Source organism: Sus scrofa, chromosome 4, assembly GCF_000003025.6.
Source record: "Sus scrofa isolate TJ Tabasco breed Duroc chromosome 4, Sscrofa11.1, whole genome shotgun sequence".
NCBI lineage: Eukaryota > Metazoa > Chordata > Mammalia > Artiodactyla > Suidae > Sus > Sus scrofa.
Window position 1 is genome coordinate 15,486,902 of NC_010446.5, and position 19,268 is coordinate 15,506,169.

General features: G+C 48.0%; 1 protein-coding gene across 1 annotated transcript in view; it reads right to left on the reverse strand.

Moving 5' to 3' along the window:
* FER1L6 (fer-1 like family member 6) overlaps window positions 1-19,268 on the reverse strand; it is a 174,876-nt gene that overhangs the window by 51,281 nt on the left and 104,327 nt on the right. Inside the window, 7 exon segments of the mRNA XM_021088953.1 lie at window positions 1,396-1,580; window positions 1,583-1,621; window positions 3,056-3,236; window positions 4,958-5,119; window positions 5,387-5,497; window positions 13,228-13,377; window positions 16,887-17,021. Of these exon segments, the coding sequence (XP_020944612.1) occupies window positions 1,396-1,580; window positions 1,583-1,621; window positions 3,056-3,236; window positions 4,958-5,119; window positions 5,387-5,497; window positions 13,228-13,377; window positions 16,887-17,021 (963 nt within the window).

Sequence of the window (19,268 nt, forward strand, 5' to 3'; positions counted from 1 at the left end):
CAGGCACTCTATCGAGTGCAAGGGATGCAGAGATATTTTTAAAAATCGTCTTTGACCAGGTGAAACCCACAGTGTTATGGTGGCAACACACACATCAGCTGAGATTTGCAACATAAAGTGGCAGGTTCAATGCAGGTGGGATGGAGAGAACTCTGCGGGGGTCAGAGAGTCACGAGGAGCCTGGATGAAATGGGAAGAGAAGAGCCTGAGCAAATCGCCATTCGTCTGTCTTACTCTGCTTTTTATTCCAGCTTTCACTCTTTGCTGGGCAGGCCATCTCTTAGGACTTTCTTAAATCTGCTCTCTTCTTAAAGGCAATCAATAAATACCTCAGACTTTTGCACTCAAAATTATGACTTAAAAGATTACTCGTGTCCCCATTTGATGGTCTGTGTACGTATCCATCTCCCCTTCCAGAATCTCAGCTAGCTGAAAATAAATCTCACTTGTATTTAGAATCCAGAAGATACACCTTTCTTTTTTTTTTAATCTTTCTGTCTTTTCTAGGGCCGCACCCGCAGCATATGGAGATTCCCAGGCTAGGGATCTAATCGGAGCTGTAGCCACACCAGAGCCAGCAACGCCAGATCCCACACCACAGCTTCCTGCAACGCCGGATCCCTAACCCACTGAGCAAGGCCAGGGATCGAACCTGCAACCTCATGGTTCCTAGTCAGATTCGTTAACCACTGAGCCACAACGGGAACTCCGAGAAGATACATCTTTCTGGTCCCCCGTGATGTACAAAACAGGTTCAAAATATTTGTGGAATAAGCCTATGAGGAAGCCATTGTCTTTCCAAGCTAATGAATCGAGAAGCATTTCTTCTTCTTCTTTTTTTTTTTTTTCTTTTTAGGGCATATGGAAGTTCCCAGGCTAGGGGTTGAATTGGAGCTGCAGCTGCCAGCCTATGCCACAGCCACAGCAATGCTGGATTTTTAACCCACTGAGCGAGGCCAGGGATCAAACCCACATCCTCATGGATACTAGTTAGGTTCTTAACCCACTGAGCCAGGATGGGAACTCCTAAGTCCACCTTTCTTTCTCCCTTCCTTCTTTCTTTCTTCCTTCCTCCCTCTTTTCTTTTCCTTTCCTTTTCTTTTCTCTTTCTTTCTTTCTTTCTTTCTTTCTTTCTTTCTTTCTAGAAGAGTTTCTGTTCAATTAAATACTGCTGTAACTAGCACTTTAATTTCATATATACTGACTTGATCTGATTCTACAACAATGTTGTGAAGTGAGTATCAGTGTCCCATTTTACAGATGAAGAAACTAATGCTCAGCAAAGTGACATTGCTGGCAGTGGTTACACAGCGAGTAGGTGTGAAGATTAGCATGTAGAACCTCTATGCAAACCTGAATGCACCATGTAAATATAAAGAGGGATGACATTCCAACCTTAGCTTTTCCATCTTTTGGTGGCTCCTGGGCTGCAGGTTTGTGTTCCGGCTCTAGCATAGGGGATGAGTCAGGGACGTCAATCAGGCTGGATGGCTGACCCTGAGCCGAGTCGGGTACCACTGTGGGAGGCGGCTCAACATCCACAAAGACATGATCTGTCGGGAGCTCCTGAACAGAGCTGAGGGTCCAGAGGGCTCAGTGGCCATAAATGAATCTGAAACCACTGAAAAGAAAGTACATGGGATCAGGCAACTGGGCTACAATCAGGTGATCCTTTCAGGGACCCAATGTTGGGAATCAGACAGACCTGGATTCAAATACAGCAAGTTCCTAACATCTCTGAACCTCACTTTCCATATTTATAAAAATGTCAGTAAAAATACCCATGTCACTCGTAGATAAATTAGATCTTTTTTTTTTCCTTTTTGTCTTTTGTCTTTTTAGGACTGCATCTGCAGCATATGGAGGTTCCCAGGCTAGGGGTCGAATCAGAGCTGTAGCTGCCGGCCTGCACCACAGCCACAGCAATGCCAGATCCAAGCTGCATCTGTGACCTAGACCACAGCTTGTGGCAATGCTGGACCCTTAACCCACTGAGCGAGGCTAGGGTCCAACCCGCACCCTCATTCATAGCCATCCAAATGGCAAATACCAAACACCAACTAAAACAAGACAATCAGAAAGTTGGATAAGAAGGGTTCCTGTATGGCTCTGCCGGGTAAGTATCTGGTATTGTCCCTGGCCCAGGAACTTCCCCAGCTGCAGGTGCAGGGGAAAAAATAGTTGGAATAGCAGGTGCTGTTAAGGAGGAGGGAAATGGGACTCCAGATGCAGTGATGGCGGGAATATAAACGGGTATAGACTAGTGTAGCCCAGTGCAAACAAGTACAGCTCTCGGGAGCGCCCCCTGGAAGGACTTAATGAAATTGCACGTACACGTTCTCAGAACCAGTAAGCTTACTCCTGGATGTGTGGTCCAAAGAAAATTCCACACGGGATTCTCCCTCGAGGACCACACTTACAGCATAGTTTGTGGAAGGAGGGAGCTGGAGGCAGCCCAGGAGCCCGATAGGAAGAAAAAACAAGCACAGCGCGACCAATGCAGCAGGTCACGGTAACAATCGAAAGTACCCACAGCAGCACGGATAGATCTCAAAACACAGCTTTTAGTGAAAAAAGTGGGAAACTAAATGAAGATTAGAACATCGAATCACATCTGTCGACTAAATAGATTGACATTTTACAAGGATCTGCAGTGGGGGACCCGCCGAGGGGAGGAGACTGGGAGTAAGATGGGGGGGGTGGATATGAGAGAAAAGCCTTACACAGACCAGTGATGACGGTACAGTAGGAACTGCCTGGTCTCTGTGCCTGAAATCCCAAACAGAATAAATGCCAGTAGCATCAAGAAAAGAAAAATGTCAGGATCAGGAGGGAACTTGAGTCACAGTTAAAGAATCCTTCTTGGGAAGTTGACCTTGACATCAGGCTAAAAGTCAGAGTGTGGCAGCAAAAGAAGAGGGCACCACGGGGGCAAATTCCTTCAGAAGGATCCACTTGACCATGGGGCCTGTCCTTTGGGCCAGGGCCCAGCAGGCACCTGCAGGCACCACGGCTTGGTAGCCTGTAGCTCCAGAATCTAGAAGGCGCTTCCTACCTTGGCCAAGTTGGGTTCCATCCACCTGTGAGGCGAGGGCCAGGGGCTCCCTAGATTTACACAGATACTGTTTCAAGCAGTTGATGGTGTAGGTGCCCACCAGGGTGCTCCTCCCGAAAGCTCGCCAGTCCACCACGCAGATGCTCAGGGGCGGGTGCAGAAGCTCGTTCTCAGGCAGCTCCTGCCGGGTGAGGTCAGGGTGAAGTGGGGCACTGCCTGGGCTGGGCCTGGCTGCTGGTGCCCTGCTGACCGTTCGGGCGGCAGGACCAGACCAAGCAGGCACCACCTCCTGCCTTGTCCTCTCCCTCTAGGTCACCCCTGTGCCTGCCAGAGTCTGGAGCACTGCCTTCTCAAGCCAGGGAGTCGTGACCCCAAAATAGGAGGGAGGGCACGAACCATTCACCCCAGGTGTAAATTGCAAACATTCACCCACTTCCGAATTTTCTACCGCAGTGCCTACAATCCTCTTGTCATTATTTATCCAAACTCGCATTTCAGATGAACATATATCCAGACTCGATATAAAACAGGTGAAAGTTGGCGTTCCCTTTGTGGCTCAGCAGGTTGAGGACATGCTCTTGTCTCCATGAGGACGCGGGTTCCATCCCTGGCCTCGCTCAGTGGGTTAAAGATCTGGCATTGCTGCAAGCTGCATCATAGGTCATAGGTAACATATAGAGCTCAGATCCGGTGTTGCTTTGGCTGTGGCATAGGACTCAGCTGCAGCTCTGCTTCAAGCCCTAACCCAGGAACTTCTAGATGCCTCGGATGAGGCCCATTAAAAACAAACAAACAAAAAACGATGACAACAACCACCACCAAAAAAAAAAAAAAAAAGAGGATGAAAGTTGACCCATTTTAGATGGAGCTGGGGGTGAGGGGTTAGCACCACCCCACCCACTCCTTAACCCCAGAGACCCTCCCCCGCCTGCAGTCTCAATGAAGCCTAGTGTGAAAGGTTTGCAAGCACATTAGGCATTCTTTAATTCTCATCTTTAGACAGGTGGCCATTGGAGCTGACTGGGTTGGACAAAGTAAACCCTGACTTCACAGTTGGTTCCAAATCAGAGCACAGAAAAGTACCAAACCAAACAAAAGCACAGGTGTCCAACACCACTTTAGCAGCAAAATTCACATGTAAACTGCTGACAGGCAATGTACAAATTTCTTTTTAATCTAACCATTAAATAAGGGTCCTGATGGTACCTCCAGGCCAGTGGCTCTCAGACTTCAGTGTGTATCAGAGTCACCTGCAGGGCTTGCTAAGTCAGAGGTGTCTGGGCCCCAGTCACCACCAGTTTCAGATTCAGTACTACAGGGGCAGGGCCTGGGAATCTGCATGTCTAATGAGTCCCTGGGAGATGCTGATGAGCTGGGGACCACACTTTGGGAACCGCTGTCAACCTGCTTTGATTAGTTTGATCTACCTCTGGAACCTTTAAAAACAAAACAAGAACAAACGTCTATTTTATCCCATTCTGAAATTCTGGCTTTTCACTGAATTAGACTATTTTTCTTTCTCTTGTCTTTTCATCTTTTCTAGGACCGCACCCAAGGCATATGGAGGTTCCCAGGCTAGGGGTCGAATCGGAGCTGTAGCCACCAGCCTACGCCACAACCACAGCAAGGCAGGTTCCAAGCTGTGTCTGCAACCTACACCACAACTCATGGCAATGCCGGAACCTTAACCCACTGAGCAAGACCAGGGTTCGAACCTGCAACCTCATGGTTCCTAGTTGGATTCGTTAACCACTGTGCCACGATGGGAACTCCAAGACTATTCTTCCTTGTAAGTCGTGGATGCCTGAACATCTAAAACATCTCCCCAGCCAGGTTCAGAGAGGAGTGGGTGGCGTCTATGGAAATAAGGGACCGAGCAGGGGAGGGGGAGGGAGACCGCACCACTTCGAAAGCATCTGCCTGGACACTGAAGTTGGGGTTGTTCTTGTAGCTCTGGATCACACAGGACTTGACTCCGCACCCCCCACACTCGATGAGGACCTGAGGACGATCCACCGAGAGCAGCTGCACCTTCTTCATTTCTCGGACTCCCCAGAAGAGGACCTGAGGAGAGGACCAGCAGGGCTGTTACCCACAGGCCCAGGGAGAGGCCAGCAGGTGCCCTGGCTCAGGGGTGGGAGAGTCAGAGGTGCCAGCCTGAGAACCACCATGTGCTCTTCCAGGAAAGGACGATGCAGCTCCTTGAGGGCTCCGTCTGACCACTAAGGCTCCTTCCCGCCCCACAAGTCCCTTCACATGATGCAGGCATGACAGCAATGCGCCAATGCCCTTTTGTCCCAAAGAGCAACCCAGTTCTTCCCCGCCCCATACCTCCACTCGGTATTTACTCAGCACCGGCCGGATGCTGGCAGGGACTGGGTAGATTTGGGTGACATCCGGTGGGTCAAGGGGAGGGAGCCCTTGCAGCCCAGACGCAGGGACCTACCACACAGAACAAGCACTGGTTAGCACATATACACAATGGAATACTATTCAGCCATAAAAAGGATGATATAATGCCATTTGCATTGGATGGTTGGAACTAGAGATTCTCCTACTAAGTGAAGTAAGTCAGAAAGAGAAAAACAAATATCATATGATATCACTTACATGTGGTATCTAGACCACGACACAAATGAACCTATCTACAGAACAGAAACAGGAGTTCCTATTGCAGCCCAGTGGTAATGAACTCGACTAGCAGCCATAAGGACAAGTCCGAGCCCTGGTCTCACTTAGAGGGTTAAGGATCTGGCATTGCCATGAGCTGTGGTGTAGGTCGCAGAGGGCTCGGATCTGGTGTTGCTATAACTGTAGTGTAGGCTGGCAGCTGCAGCTCAGATTCAACCCCTGGCCTGGGAACCGCCAGGTGAGACCCTAAAAAGACAAAAAACAAAACAAAACATAAACAGATTCACAAGGAGAGCAGACTTGGAGTTGGCAAGAGAGAGGGGACTGGGGGAGGGATGGAGTGGGAGGTTAGGGTTGGCAGATGCAAAAGCTATTATGCACGGAAGGGACAAGTCCTACTGCGTACACAGAGAACTACATTCAGTGTTCTGATAAACCATAATGGAAAATAACATTTAAAAAAGGGTTGTATATAATCACTTTGCTGTATAGCCAAAATTAACACAACATTGTAAATCAGTTACGCTTCAATTTAAAAAAAAAAAAAAAAAAAAAAGAACTTTTTTTTTTTTTTTTTTTGTCTTTTTATCCTTTTAGGGCCGCTCCCGTGGCATACGGGGGTTCCCAGGCTAGGGGTTGAATCGGAGCTGTAGCCACCGGTCTACACCACAGCCACAGCAATGTCAGATCCAGCCATGTCTGCAACTACACCACAGCTCATGGCAACGCCAGATCCTTAACCCACTGAGCGAGGCCAGGGATGGAACCCGAAACCTCATGGTTCCTAGTTGGATTCGTTAACCACTGCGCCACAACAGGAACTCCCAAAACAGAACTTTTTTTTTAAAAGAAGAGGAAGTTAGGAGACGGAAGGAAGATGAATGCTGCTGTACAATCACTTCATGGGAAAGACTGTCACTGTTTTCACCAAAAGAATGTTTCCAGCTGAAAATGTAAATCAAGACCATGCATTTTATCACCGTTAATTATTTCTTCATTGACAAATGCATTCATTCACAAGGGTGAGCCACACTTAGCACTTACGATGAGGCACAGATTACGAGGGTCAGAAGCTCTCAGTAAGCTCACAGCATAGAGGGGACGAAAAAAGACAAGTAGGTATGTGGTCACGACCTCACCCCATGTCAGGGGAACCACAGCCATGGGATGAAGGGGCTCTGATCGGATTCCGAACCTCTGAGACTTAACTCTCCCCCCACTATCCGCTCCAGGAGAGTCATTCAACCACATAGAGACTATGCCTTAATCAGTGAAACAGCAAATGAAGTCTTTTGAAGGCAGACCTCCAGGAAAAAGTGTCATTTCCTTGCATCTGGAGTTAAAAACCACAGGAGGACAATCTCTGTGCTATGTTGAAATTTTGCACAAAGGACTTAGGAAGTCTCTCAGGAAAGGGTCTTTCACACCGTGTGGGCCGCCTCGAAATATCTTCAAGACCTGGCTCTACATGTATGTCTTTTAAGAAGCGGCCCCTGGAGTTCCCATCATGGCGCAGCGGAAACGAATCCGACTAGGAACCATGAGTTTGCGGGTTCGATCCCTGGCCTCGCTCAGTGGGTTAAGGATCTGGTGTTGCCATGAGCTGTGGTATAGGTCGCAGATGCGGCTTGGATCTGGCATTGCTGTGGCTGTGGCATAGGCTGGCGGCTACAGCTCCAATTAGACCCCTAGCCTGGGAACCTCCATATGCCACGGGTGCAGCCCTGAAAAAGACAAAAAAAAAAAAAAAAAGAAGAAGAAGAAGAAGCTGCCCCTGAATCGGTCCCGGCCACTGTGGCCATGCTCCGACCCTTCTGTCCTTGGAGGTTTCTGTGTCCTCTGGAGGCTTAGTGCAGAAAGTAGTGTAATGAGCCCAGAAACTAGGCATGGCTGTGTGACTTTGCATGAGTCCCTTCCCTCTCTGGGCCAGCTGACTCTTCAAGACCCTCGGGAGCCAGATGTTCTATTAAACATTGCTTTATGGGAGCTCCCATTGTGGCTCAGCAGTCCGTGAGGACATGGGTTCGATCCCTGGCCTCACTCAGTGGGTTAAGGATCCAGCGTTACCATGAGCTGTGGTGTAGGTTGCAGATGCAGCTCGGATCTTAAGTTGCTCTGGCTGTGGTGTAGGCCAGAGGCTATACCCATTTGACCCCTAGCCTGGGAACCTCCATATACCATGGGTGCAGCCCTAAAAGGACAAAATAGAAATAAAAATTAAAATAAATATCGCTTTGGAGCAGGAGGTTTTCCTCAAGGTGGGAGCTTGTCTGACTTGGCCAAGAGGAAGTTTGTGTGTTTGTTTGTTTTGGTCTTTTTAGGGCCATACCTGGGGCATATGGAGGTTTCGGGGCTAGGGGTCAAATCGGAGCTGTAGCCGCAGCCTATGCCACAGCCATGTGGGATCCAAGCCACATCTGCGACCTACACCACAGCTCATGGCAACGCCAGATCCTTAACTCACTGAGCGAGGCAAGGGATCGAACCTGCAAGCTCATGGTTCCTAGTCGGATTTGTTTCCGCTGCGCTATGATGGGAACTCCAAGGAAGTCTGTCTTCATCTCATTTCATTGTCAGACCCCTCACTTGATGCTCCAAATCCAGTGGGTTCTTGATAAATGTTTGTTGACTAACTGAAACATTGGCTCCATATGCTCGAAAAAGCCTAATTGCTCATCAAAACCTACAAAGCACAAACATATCACCCTTTCTTTCTCACAGACATATTCTAGCTGGCAACAGCAGATGTGGTTAAGCCAGTTATAAGAAAGCCCAGAGAAAAGAAGACAGCAGTCACTGCAGATGCCAAGTAGGCTCCAGAAAATGATGCTGCAGAAGGAACCAGACCAGACACAGGAGCTGGGAGAAGATGAGGTGAACACTGCCTGGGGCTGAAGAGGGGAGGGATCCATCCCCTCCTGAGAAAGCTAATTGTTCCCGTAGCTCCCAAGATAAAGCCACAAAACAGCTGTGATGGTGGCACAGGATGGTGCCTCTGGATGTGCTTTAAAAAGGACTATATAAAAAGGACTATATGTTTGCCTGTCTTGGGGCTGCTGAGATGCTGGCCTGGAAAATGCCTTAAAGAAGCTCCTTTCCGAAGTGCCTCAAAGATGCCCTTAAGAGTTTAACATCCTGGATGGCTCCCACAGCGTGGTGGAGACTGAGCAACTCCCAGATAAGATTAAGCTTTTTCAGAGTGAAACGGGTTGGCTGCTGACCTATAAACCGCATGATGTGCAGTTATTTATTCAGCACAGGGGGCCAAGGGATGGAAAAGAATGGTTATGAAGGCAAAATGGTGAGAAGCAGGATAACTGGTCCAAAAGCCAGACTGCTGTAAAGTCCCAATGGAGACAAAATATCAGGCCTCAAAGGAAGTCCAGCTGCAAGACCAGGACAAGGGACCTAGGGTGCAGAATTTAAGGAGGTGCCACCCTCGGGGTCAGGTAGGACCCTCGTCCCAGCCCCACCCATCTGAAAAATCACTGATGCTGCTTTCTCTGTCTCCCCAGCCCATCATCCGCACCTCCATTATTCTTTGTATTTAGTGCAATGGATGGGTACCAGTTTTGGGCTCCATCACTTAACTAGCTGTGGAACTAAGAAAAATGACTCAGTATCACTCAGAGTCAGTTCTGTCATGTGTAAAGTGAAAATAATGATTTCCGATTCATGAGTTGCTGTGAAGAACTGAGGAGGCAGCATGCAAAGCACTTGGCACACTTTCTGGCGCCTAGTAAGTTCCCAAGGAGTGAGGGTACGCTGGAAATTGACAGGCCTCCTTGTAAAGATGAAAGCTCAAAAAAGAAGAAAGGAGGGTAGGAAGGAACAGAGGGAGGGAGGAAGGAAGGAAAAGAGGAAACCCCAGGGAGTTCTCTTGTGGCTCGATGGGTTAAGGATCTGGCATTGTCATTGGTCACTGCTGTGGCACAGGTTTGATCCCTGGCCCAGGAATTTACACATGCCTTGGGTGTGGCTGAAAAAGAAATGAAAAAAGAAAAAAAAAAAGATTAAAACTCAACTTCAAAATCATCTTAGTCTTTTTTTTTTTTTTTTTTTTTTTTGTCTTTTTAAGGGCTGCACCCGCAGCATATGGAGGTTCCCAGGCTAGGGGTCCAATCAGAGCTGTAGCTGCCAGACTACACCACAGCCACGGCAATGCCAGATCCAAGCCGTGTCTGTGACCTGCACCAAAGCAGGATTCTTAACCCACCAAGCAATGCCCATGTCCTCATGGATACTAGTCGGGTTCGTTAACTGCTGAGCCATGACAGAAACTCCCCAAAGTCGTCTTAGTCTTTAGTTGGACTCAAATGCTGCAGAATTGCTAGTACCCCCCATCTACCCCAGAAGCAGATTGAAATCCTCTCTTGAGGAAAATGCTATCAGCCTAGGCTCAGAATTTCTCAACATAGCTTACGTGAATGAGTGAATAAATGTACTTGAAAATATTGTATTGAGTCGACTGCGTGTATAATAGTACCGTCGGCTCCCCTGTGTGATATGAAGATGAATTTCACACCCCACTGTCAATCCATCAGCCAGTCCTGTGGACGCTGCTTTGATGTACATCCAGAGTCCACTTCTCTTCTTTTCCGTGCCTACAATCTTATTGAACTACAGTTGATATTGTGCTAGTTTCAGGTGTACAGAAAAATGATTCTGACATATACATCTGTGTGTCTGATGTATACACATATATATCAGAATCATATATATATATATATTCTTTTTCAGATTCTTTTCCATTATAGATGGTTACCAGATATTGAATGTAGTTCCCTGTGATATATGGTAAATCTTCGCTGTTTATCTATTCTATACATAGTGGTATGTATCTGCTAATCCCATACTCCTAATTTATCTGTCCGCCTTGCCCCTTTGGGAACCCTCAGTTTGTTTTCTATATCTGTGAGTCTGTTTCTGTTTTGTAAATAAGTTAATTTGTATTTTTTTTTTCAGATTCTCCACGTAAGTGATATCATAGGGTACTTATCTCTTACCATCTGGATCCCAGCTTCCAGTTCTCCCATCTGGATTACCAAAAGGGCCTCCTGGCTTTCCCCCTTGTAACCGAGCATCCGCAGTGTTTCAACACAAGTCAAACATGATGCTCAAAAATCGTCACCTGACTTCCCATCTTTCATAACGTAAAAGCCAAAGTCCTGGAGTACCCGCTGTGGAGCAGTGAGTGAAGAATCTGGCTGTGTGGCTCGGCTTGCTGCAGAAGCTTGGGTTTAATCCCCTGCCTGGCACAGTGGTTAAAGAATCCAATGTTGCGTGGGTCACAGCTGCAGCTCGGATTGGATCCCTGGCCCGGGAACTTTCACATGCAGCAGGTGGCCGCATTAAAAAAAAAGCCAAAAAAAAGCCAAAAAAAAGCCAAAGTCCTTCCAAGGTTCCATGTGATCCTTTCCCTGTGACCTCATCTCCCACCTTCTCATCGTTCACGCCACTCCAGCCACACCGGCCTCCTTGCTTGTCCTGTACAAGCCAGGCAGACTCAGGCTTCAGGAGCAGGCACCTGCTGTTCCTTCTACAGCTAAAGCTCTTGGACCAATATCTGTATGACCTACTCCTTTTCCCCTTCAGGTTCTGACTTAAATACCACTTTCTTTTTTTTGCTTTTTAGGGTCGCACCCCCTGTGGCCCTAAACCCACTGGATCCTTAACCCACTGAGCAAGGCCAGGGATCGAACCTGCAACCACATGGTTCCTAGTCAGATTCATTTCCACTGCACCACAGTGGGAACTCCTTAAATACCACTATCTCAGGGAGCCCCTCCTAGATGCCTAAAATGTCAGCCCTGCCCCCTCCCCCAACACACACGTCCACTGCACCCTTCATGTTGCTTTGCCTTTCTCTCCAGCACTTGTCACACTGCCACTACATTATAATGTACATGGTGTTGGCTCCCCTCCACTAGAAGACAGTTTGTTTTAGTCACTGATGACTTAGGAGTGTGCCTGGTATGTGGTAGACAGGTAGACACCCGCTAATACTTGCCTGAGTCCATGAACAGATGCATAAAGGAGTCCTGGCCTTCAAAAAAGATTCAGGAGTTCCCGTCGTGGTGCAGTGGTTAACGAACCCGACTAGGAACCATGAGGTTGCAGGTTCGACCCCTGGCCTTGCTCAGTGGGTTAAGGATCTGGTGTTGCCATGAGCTGTGGTGTAGGTCAGCAGATGTGGCTCAGATCTGGCGTTGCTGGGGCTCTGGCGTAGGCCGGCGGCTGCAGCTCTGATTGGACCCCTAGCCTGGGAACCTCCATACGCCGAGGGAGCAGCCCTAGAAAAGGCAAAAAGACAAAACAAACAAACAAACAAACAAAAACTTCCAGATTCATGGAGACAAGGCTGTAAACAATGATCTTATCCAAGTCGGAGTTCAATAGAGAAAGAGGCAAAGTGAGTAGCATGGAAGAGGAGAAAACTTTTGACGGAGGTGGGGGAGGGCGAGCTTCCTGGAGGAGGCGGTCTTGTTCTGAACTATGAGGAGGACCCTTTTCCTAAATAGGTAAATAGAGGCAGGGGTAGGGGCAGGCAGAGGAGGGGGCCATTCGGCCTAATAGGACGGAATGACTAAAAGCAAAGGAGTACCCGTGTGTGCTGAGGTCGGAGACCGGAGAGCAGGTGGTGTAAGAGGCCATAGCATGTGCAGAGTTATGTGCTGAGATGTGACACTGAAAAAGCAGTGTGAAGACAAATTAATTTGGGGAGCATTTAAATGCCAGGCTATGGAAATTTGACATTCTCCTATGGGCTAGGTTTTCTTTTCATAAACTATTAAGAGTTATCTCATAAAAAAAATATATATGTGTGTGTGCTCACAAACATTGGGGAAATGTATTTCAAAAAAGAAATTTCAAAAGTTTCTTGAGCGTTGACTTCTCAGAGTCTTTACCATTTTGAATCTTCCCAAGGGATATAATAGGGAGGATTTCTCGAACTTTCTTTTCACTGTATTTGGAGGGACTGGTGTTCCAAAAAACAGACTTTGGGAAGTGCTCCTGGAGTTAAGGAGCAGAGAGCTACAATATCTAAAGAGGAGAGTGGTGGGAGTTCCCAGTTGTGGTGCAGCGAAAACAAATCTGACTAGCATCCATGAAGACGCGGGTTAGATCCCCGGCTTCCACTCAGTGGGTCGGGTGTCCAGCGTTGCTGTGAGCTGTGGTGTAGGTCACAGATGTGGCTCAGATCCCGGGTTGCTGTGGCTGTGGCGTAGGACAGCAGCTACAGCTCCGATTCGACCTGTAGCCTGGGAACCTCCATGTGCCGTGGGTGTGGCCCTAAAAAGACAAAAACAAACAAACAACCCGGCATCGTCACGGGTACTAGTCAGTTTCATTACCGCTAAGCCCCGCAGGGAACTCTTGTCCCCCGAGTTCTTAAATGGTACCTCCCAGATCCCCAGAAAGAGCTTCCTCCAGACCCAGGATAGCAGGGGGATTGAAGCGTAGCTTCACTGACGTGCACTTCCAGTAGCGCCAGGTAGACCAGATAGACGCCTAGTGCCCGTCGCTTGCGGTTCACTTACCTGCAGCAGTTCAAAGACAGCAAGGAGGTCCCCTCCAGAGAGGTTCCCACAAAAGATGGGGTGATAACACAGCCTGGGGGGCTCATAGTCCTGGTCAGCTAGCTTCACAACAGGAGCAGCTACGGTGGCACCCAAATATTCTGGCTTCCCCTAAGGCAGACAAGAAATGAATTTTGGTCCCTGGTCACCTACCTGGTTCTGCTCTGCATCAGTGTGACTTTATAATTAATCCTCACCAACTGTCAGCCTCAGGGTCTCCCTCCTGCTACTGTCTCACTCTCTTCCTCCTCGAGGCCCCGCACACCACTTTCCACAGGCTGGGGAACCCATGGAATCATCCATTTAGGATTCCAAGGAATCATCCATTTAGGATTCCAGGGAAAACTCTAAGAGGGTCATCTTAGGGCCTTCCTGGCTCAGGGCTATCTTAGGGGTTCTCTCTCTTCTCAGCATGTTGAGCTCAGGGGAATAACATGAAAATAATCACCCAGGGTAGATGTGAAGGGGAAAAGGAGAAATAAAGTGGCACCGAACATTCCAAAAGCACTTTGGGGGCGGGGGGGGGGCTCACTGCGGTTAAGCACAGGAGTTTGGAGTCTAGGCACGCATGAGCTGGAGTTCCCAGATGCACTGGCTTTCTAGATCTGAGGTCTGGGCCAGTTACTTTGTTGAGCCTCATGCTTTAAAAGAGATTAAAAATACCTTGTTCATGGGGCCATGAGGATTCATGTAATGCTATCTGTGCTTTGCACAAGGACGGGCAAACCATAAGTGCTCCATACGTGGTAGTATGATGGTGACGGTGGTGACGGTGGTGGCGAGGCTGATGAGGAGTAAGATCAGTGTGTTCAAGCAACAGAGCACTTCTGCCCTGTTGCTCTTGGCAGTTAAGGAGTATTGGAATAGCTCTGTATGTATACCCAGGTGGGAAGTTTCTCTAAGAACCATTTGATGGTGCATCTCCCACCTCTTCCTCATGCAGGAAGTCCAAGTCCAAGTTCCCCCACGAGCCACGTGGGGCTGGAGCATGGGGATACTTTGCTAGTCATCTCCGGAACGGCTGTAATGTAAGCTCCATGCAGGCAGGGCTGTCTGTGTTATTCGATGCTGTGTCCACTGGCATAGGACAGAGCCTCATTACATATTTATTGAGTGAAAGCCCTTGGATAAATGACCTCCACGTCCAAGGACAGTGCCCATATTCTCTGTGGCTGAGGCTGGCTAAAGCACCTGCGCTGCTTTGGACTCATGAACCAGTCCTCGCATTTCCAGCTGTAGAAGGAAGCTTGGTTGAGGTGGAAATGGGTTTGGCTTAGTCACACTTAAAAACAAACAAAGCTGCCTGCTGGTAGCCACTGGTGGCATCAGACCCATTTCAGGTATGGATGGAGTTAGGGCAGCTGGCTGTGAAATCAGTGATCTGCCACATAATTATTTTGTCCCTAATCCTAGCTAAGAAAAATGAAGCAAAATTAGCCCTGGAGACAAAAGAGTAAACTCAAGCAACCCACTTGCCAAATATAAATTCATTTCTTACAGAGTCAGCTGCCTTGAATGAGGGCACAAGCCACTCAGTGATGAGAGAAAACTCTAGACTGGAAGCCAGGCCCTGCAGAGTCAGACTCTAAGAGCTGATCCCCACCATAGGACGGAGGCCCAGTGTGGCTGCAGCTCACAGGGGTGAATAGAACCTTTTGCATCTACACCTATCTCTCAAAAAGGAAAGTGAAGGAGTTCCCGTCATGATGCAGTGGTTAATGAATCCGACTAGGAACCATGAGGTTTCGTGTTCGATCCCTGGCCTCCCTCAGTGGGTTAAGGATCTGGCGTTGCCATGAGTTGAGGTGTAGACCAGAGGCTCCAGCTCTGATTAGAAGACCCCTAGCCTGGGAACCTCCATATGCCGCGGGTGCGGCCCTAAAAGGACAAAAGACAAAAAAAAAAAAAAAAAAAAAAAAAGGAAGGTGCAAAAATGTTGGTATTTTCTTTCTCCGCTACATTTTCTTTTCATTTATTTATTTATTTATTTATTTATTTATTTATTTATTGTCTTTTTAGGGCCACACCCACAGGATATGGACCCCAGACTAGGGGTCGAATTGGAGCTGGAGCCACTCGCCTGCGCCACAGCCACAGCAACATCAGATCCGAGCTGCATCTGCCACCTCCAACCACAGCCCATGGCAATGCCAGAACCTTAACCCACTGATCGAAGCCAGGGATTGAACCTGCGTCCTCAGGGATGCTAGTCCGGTTCGTTAACCGCTGAACTACGACAGGATCTCTCTTTTTTACTTTTAAGCGTGAGAACAGAAGCTTGCTTTTCTGGGCAGGGTTTGGCTTGGGATGGGATCCAGGAAGGCAATGGCTGATGGAGATCTAGAAGGGGGTCTGAAAAGCAAAGGGGCAAAGGAAAATCCATGCAGTCCTCGGGCGGGTTTAGGAGAAACTTTCAAAACGCTTGATGGTGGTTATGGGTTGTCACATCAAAATACTTAGGACTGGAACTTTGTTATGAGGGACTCAGTTGGAATGGTACTTATTTTGTGGCTTCCTCAGAAAAATCTATATTCTGGGCACTATAGTAGAACACATATTCATAATTACACCCAGCAAGCCCCAATTTACAGATGGGGAACAGGGCCAGAGAGTGGCAGAGAGTGACGCGGAGAAGCAGAATAAGTGTCTAAAGGAACTGCAGCCACACCAGCCGCTCCCACAGGTGTGGGAAAGGGCGGACACGGGAGGCCAAGTGCAAGTTATGGTTCTGCCTCCAGCTAGCTGTGACCTTGAACAAGGCATCTGACCTTTCTGTTTCCTCTTCTCAGAATCAACCGGGGGACTTCGTGCTCTCCAAGGTCCCTGTTCACCTTCTACAACTCTCCCCTCCATTTCCTCCTGACTTTGTATCTGGGACTGAGCTACCAGAATGCTCTGAGGAAGCGAGGAGGCTTTAGGAAGCCTTCTTGGAACAACGGTTGTGTTTAATTTATTTGAACGTCTACAGCCTCCGGAGGAAGAAAAGACATTTAACAAAATAAACAAATCCTTGCCTTTCCTTTTAGACGTCTTAATTTTAAAAAGGTGGGTCTTAGTGGTTAAAAAAGAAATCCTCCAGCAAGCTTTTAAATCTGCCCAACATTTCAGAACACAGACATCTTTGGAGAAGAAGAGGTTTGGCTAACATCATAACATGAATGAGACAGAGATGCATGCATTGTTTCAGGGCTTGAAAGCCACAGCCAAAAAAAAAAAAAAAAAAAAAGTGACAGTACATCCATTTCCTTACAGCCAGGCAAGACCAGGACAGACCTTCTGTTCTCAAATGCATGGACAATTTTATCAAGCAGCAACAAGACACAGAACTAGCTGGAGGCTGGGGACAACTGCTGGTTGCTTTATATTAATTATATTCCTGAAGAAGTGTGTCCACTGAAGTTTTATGAGCCAGATCCTATTTTAATTGTCATCTAAAGGGAAATCTAAGCCCCGTTTGCTTTCGTAAAGCACCTGATCGTTGCCAATTTTCCTTGTTCTGTAAATCACTGTTCCCCCAGGGAAGGGTCGCCTCGGGGCACAGGGACAGGCTGGTCAATAAAGTACGTTATGAATACAGCATTTTTATCGAGGCCACGTCAGCATGGCCCTAGGACACTCACCACCGCGTCACTGTCATACAGCTCCACCACCACCGAAGGCGGGGACTCGGCCAGCTCCTTCTGGTCTCCATGTAGCACCAGGTCATTGAACAGCAGCATCTGGTTCCAGGTGGGGGAGAGGGTCTGGGAAATCACCTGGAAGGTGGGGCCAACAGGAAAGCAAAAGCTCATTGGAATGGGTTGGAGGGGGCTTCGAGGTGCATTCGAAAGACACGGACTTTACTGAGGGTCAAGGGGACACATCCTCGTCACCACTGCTCACTCATTCAACGTGCAAACAACAAAGGAGACTTCGGAACTACTAAGCACCAGAAGCTAGGGATGCAGATTCCCTACCCCGGAGGAGCCTACGTTCTGTACCTGCGTGTGATGCGTAGAAGCCCTGCAGCGGTCAGCACGTTGCACCTGCGACTTGCTACGCTTTACTGAGCAAGTACTGTGTGCCGGCTGCAATACTGCACATACAGTGTCTCATTCAAACTTCCCAGCAACTCTGGGAGGTGGACACGTACCCAAGGCTCACTTGTCCAGAGTCAGCCCAGGGCAGAACAGGATTCAACTCAGATCATCTGGCATCCAGCCTCACCAAGAAGATGCTGAGATTATCCCCATTTTATGGAAGGGCGAACTGAGGATGAGGGAGCTCTAGTGATTCTTCACTCGTGAGCAAATAAAATTTTATGGCCAAATCCTCAAAAGTAGATTTTCAATCTTCTATTCCTTACATGGAATCCTACTGTTTTGTGCATATTTATTTGTCTGCATGGAACTGACCGGGACGGCGTCTTCAGAATAACCTTCATCATTTTCTTTTCTTTTCTTTTCTTTTTTGTCTTTTTAGGGTGACACCCACAGCACATGGAAGTTCCCAGGCTAGGGGTTAAATTGGAGCTGCAGCGGCCAGCCTACGCCACAGCCACAGCAACACCAGATCTGAGCCTCGTCTGCGACCCACACCACAGCTCATGGCAATACCAGATCCTTAACCCACTGGGTGAGACCAGGAATTGAATCTGCATCCTCATGGATACCTAGTCGGAATCGTTATCATTGAGCCACAAGGGGGAATCCTAACCTTCATAATTTTGCATGACATTCTTCCTCCCCTAGCCAGCAGTGACACTGGAAGTTAGCTGCATTTAATACACAGATGCAGAAACCAAAGGACAATGAAGGACAACCTGCCTTATTGGTCCAGAACCACGAGTGTCTCACCTAGAAATGGCTCAGAGCTCCCCTGCCAGGCCATTCAAGTGGTCCCTTCAGGAGGCAGGGTGTGATGGGCTCGCATCCTTTATTTAACTGGATGTTTGGAAACATGCCAGGTTGACAGAGCTAAAGGTTAGGGGTGCTTTGCAGGATGGGCGGACTCTGGGGAGAAATTGCTGCAGGAATATATGAGGCCAGTCCTGGAAAGATGTCACCGTCACCATCACCCAGGCTGTGCAGGCAAGTGGGCAATTTCACAGGTTCACCCAGACCGCACAGCAGCTGCTGGGTCTTGAGGAAATTTCCATGCCATCTCTGAACTGCACCCTTCCCTCTCGCCGTTCACGCTAGGCAGGATTGGTGAGAGCTCTGGCCTGGATTAATGAACTGCTCAGCCTCCAAAGCCCAAATAAAACTGTCGTCTCAAGAGTTTTACATCCAGAGCCATTTCTAGTCACAGCATTAAATCATTTGCATTGTGGTGGCGAAAGAATATTTTTATTGCTCTTTTTTTATGTGAGTCATAAAAATAGCATGCATTCCACAATTTCCTTCCTTCCTTGCCTTTCATTTAGAGTATTTTATGCCTCAGACACAGTGAGGTTTTGAACATAACGTTTCGGAGAAAATCTGAGCTTTTTGGACAGCAGGAAAATGGCTTCGACCAACCCACGCATAGGAGTTAACGATGTTGCGGTGCAAAGTTGCCCTGTGCCCGCGAATGACTTCACGAGAACCATGTGTTTCTCGGTTGCTTTTGAAAATAGAAACGCCCGTCTTTTTTTGCAGCATGGACCCAACAGTGTGATACCAAAGCCATTTATGATTCTCTTGGCATCTTCCCTGCAGAAATATTCTGATGGCTGCCTTGGCAATTTGGGCTATAATTGCCAGTTGATAAGATTCCAAAGGCCAGAATTCATTCTTTCATTCATCATGTATTTATTCCTCCAAGGTGCCAGGTACAGTATTAGGCACTAAGACAGCATCTGGTGCAAAGCACGTGCTTAATAGCTACTGGCATGAATGAACAAGTGGGTATTGGCCTGTCCCAGGAGTAAAAGGACCATGTGGCCACCTTCGAGAGGTATTGAAAGGCTCACGCTCTCCTCATCACGCACTGTTTTCTTTGGGGGTAATGAATTATCATCTTGTTCAATGACATTGTGGGAG